General features: G+C 46.5%; 1 protein-coding gene across 1 annotated transcript; it reads right to left on the reverse strand.

The window, feature by feature from the left end:
- Positions 1-221: 221 nt before the first annotated feature.
- On the reverse strand, positions 222-824 carry LOC122649997 (uncharacterized mitochondrial protein AtMg00810-like). The gene has a single exon (XM_043843286.1). The coding sequence runs from the start codon at positions 822-824 to the stop codon at positions 222-224; it is 603 nt and encodes a 200-aa protein (XP_043699221.1).
- Between the last annotated feature and the right edge of the window lie 1,778 nt (positions 825-2,602).

Consider the following 2,602-nt stretch of genomic DNA (forward strand, 5'->3'; position numbering starts at 1 on the left):
ATGGAACACCTGATTGGCTGATAGATATGTGGCCCCAATGTTGTCACACCAGAGTACTGGAGGTTTAGGTAACACAATACCAAGCTCTTTAAACAAGGACACAAGCCAGGTCAATTCGGCTGTAGTGTCGACCACAGATTTGTACTCGGCCTCCGTAGAGGACTGTGCTACTATACGCTGCTTGCGAGATGACCACGATAAGAGATTGGCGCCAAGAAAAACTACAAACCCCCGATGGACCTTCTATCAGTGCTGTCACCAGCCCAGTCAGCGTCAGAATAGGCTTGGATATGCGGGGTTGATTTCTTGTCAATGAGGAGCCCATGTGACTTGGTGCTTTTGAGATACCGTAGTATACGCTTCACAAGGGACCAATGCTCCTCTGTAGGGGCGTGCATATGTTGGCAGGCCCTATTTACAGCATAAGCAACATCGGGTCTCGTAAGTGTTACATATTGTAGAGCACCCACAGTGGAACGATACAATGTAGCATCAGTGAACGGTGCACCCCTTGACTTGGCAGGTTTGCACAAGACTGGAACTGGAGTAAGAACCGGCTTGCAATCAGTCATACTGGTTTTGTGTAGCAAATCTTTAATGTATCTTTGTTGAGAGAGAAGCAACCCTTTGCTATGTTCTACAGCCTCAATGCCCAAAAAATAGTGCAAGGGTCCAAGATCTTTGATTGAAAATGCCTTGGAGAGCTGGTCAAGAAGGGCTGATATATGAGTAGACTTGCTGCTTGTGACCAATATGTCATGAACATATACCAGGACATAGATCGTAACCCCATTCGCCAGATAAATAAAAAGTGAAGGATCCATCTGGGATGCTGTAAAGCCATGCTCCAGTAGAAACTGGGACAGTCTATGGAACCAAGCACGTGGTGCCTGCTTGAGTCCATAAAGAGAGCGATGTAGCCTGCAGACATGGCTAGGTCTAGTTGGATCCTCAAAGCCTGGTGGGAACCATGTGTACTTCTTCTGTTAGGTTGCCATGTAGGAATGCATTGCTAACATCTAGCTGCCGTATGGGCCACCCACTGGATACAGCCAAGGAGAGAACAGTTCTTATGGTCGTGGGCTTCACCACAGGGCTAAATGTTTCATGGTAATCAATGCCTTGTTGTTGGTGGAACCCTTTGGCAACAAGGCGGGCCTTGTAGCGCTCAATCGACCCATCCGCTTTCCTCTTAATCCTGTACACCCACTTACAACCAACAACATTAAAGCTGGGGTTGGGGGGAACAAGAGACCATGTTTCATTTCGAATTAATGCATTAAACTCCTCTGCCATGGCAGCCCTCCAAGTTGGGCTGCGTTTAGCCTGACTATAGCAAGTGGGCTCAACATCTTCTAGCTCACTGGTGGTGGTAGACAGTGCCTGTGCCCCTGACACAAGGGCCACTTGTGGTGGGTAAGGGACGGTTTGGGTGGCTGCATACAGGTCTGAAAGTGCTCTCATCTTTGGTTGACCACGTGGAGCCACAATGTTGGGTGGTGGACTGGTTGATGGAGTGACAACAGGGCTAGACGGTGGAGTGGGTGTATGGGCTACAGGGTTGTTTGGTGTGGTGGTACCTGGTGTAAGATGTGATGGTTGAGGTATCAAATGGGGCGGCATTAGAGGTGCAGCCATGCAATGCATAATCGGTACTAACGCCCATGGAGTAGAGGGCATAGTCGATGGTACGGGCCCAAGGATAGACGGCTGAGATGTAGAGAATGGAAAGACTATTTCATTAAAGCGGACATGCCGGGCTATGTAAATTCTTTTAGTAGCAATGTCCATGCATCGGTAGCCAGAATGTGATGGGCTGTAGCCCAGAAACACAAAAGGAGTGGAACGAAACTCCATTTTGTAAGAATTATAAGGCCTGAGATTAGGAAAACATAAACAACCAAAGATACGCAGAAAATTATAATCAGGAGGACGATTATAAATGAGCTCAAAGGGAGATTTACCTCCAGTAGCACAAGACAGCATTCGGTTGATAAGATATATTGCCATCTCAAACGCAAAGTGCCAATAATGATGAGGCACCATTCCCTGGGCAAGCAAGGTCAAACCTATTTCAACAATATGGCGGTGACGTCTTTCGACGGTACCCTGCTGTTCATGGGTGTGTGGGCATGCAACACGATGTTGAACGCCTGGGGATTCAAAGTACTTGGAAAGATTGCAAAATTCCCCACCCCAATCAGACTGAACTGCCTGTATTTTGGTTGAAAATTGACGCTCTACAAGCACCTGAAAGTTTTTAAAAATAGCATAGGCATCCGATCTGCGAACTAAAGGATAATACCAAATATATCGGGTATGATCATCAACAAAAATGATAAAGTAACGAAAACCATTAACAGAAACAAAGTGTGACGGTCCCCAAATGTCCGTAAATATAACATCCAAAGGAAATAAACTGCGAGAATTAAAGGTGCGCAAAGTTTGTCTACTGGCTTTGCCAAGCTGGCAGGCCGTACAAAGAGAGTTCAATGAAGAAGGAGAAACTGCTAATTTATGTCTACGAATAATATGGTGATAAACTTGGGAATGGGGATGGCCAAGACGACGGTGCCACCCATCAGAAGAAGTGCGCTCAGCA

Source organism: Telopea speciosissima, chromosome 1, assembly GCF_018873765.1.
Source record: "Telopea speciosissima isolate NSW1024214 ecotype Mountain lineage chromosome 1, Tspe_v1, whole genome shotgun sequence".
NCBI classification, from domain to species: domain Eukaryota; kingdom Viridiplantae; phylum Streptophyta; class Magnoliopsida; order Proteales; family Proteaceae; genus Telopea; species Telopea speciosissima.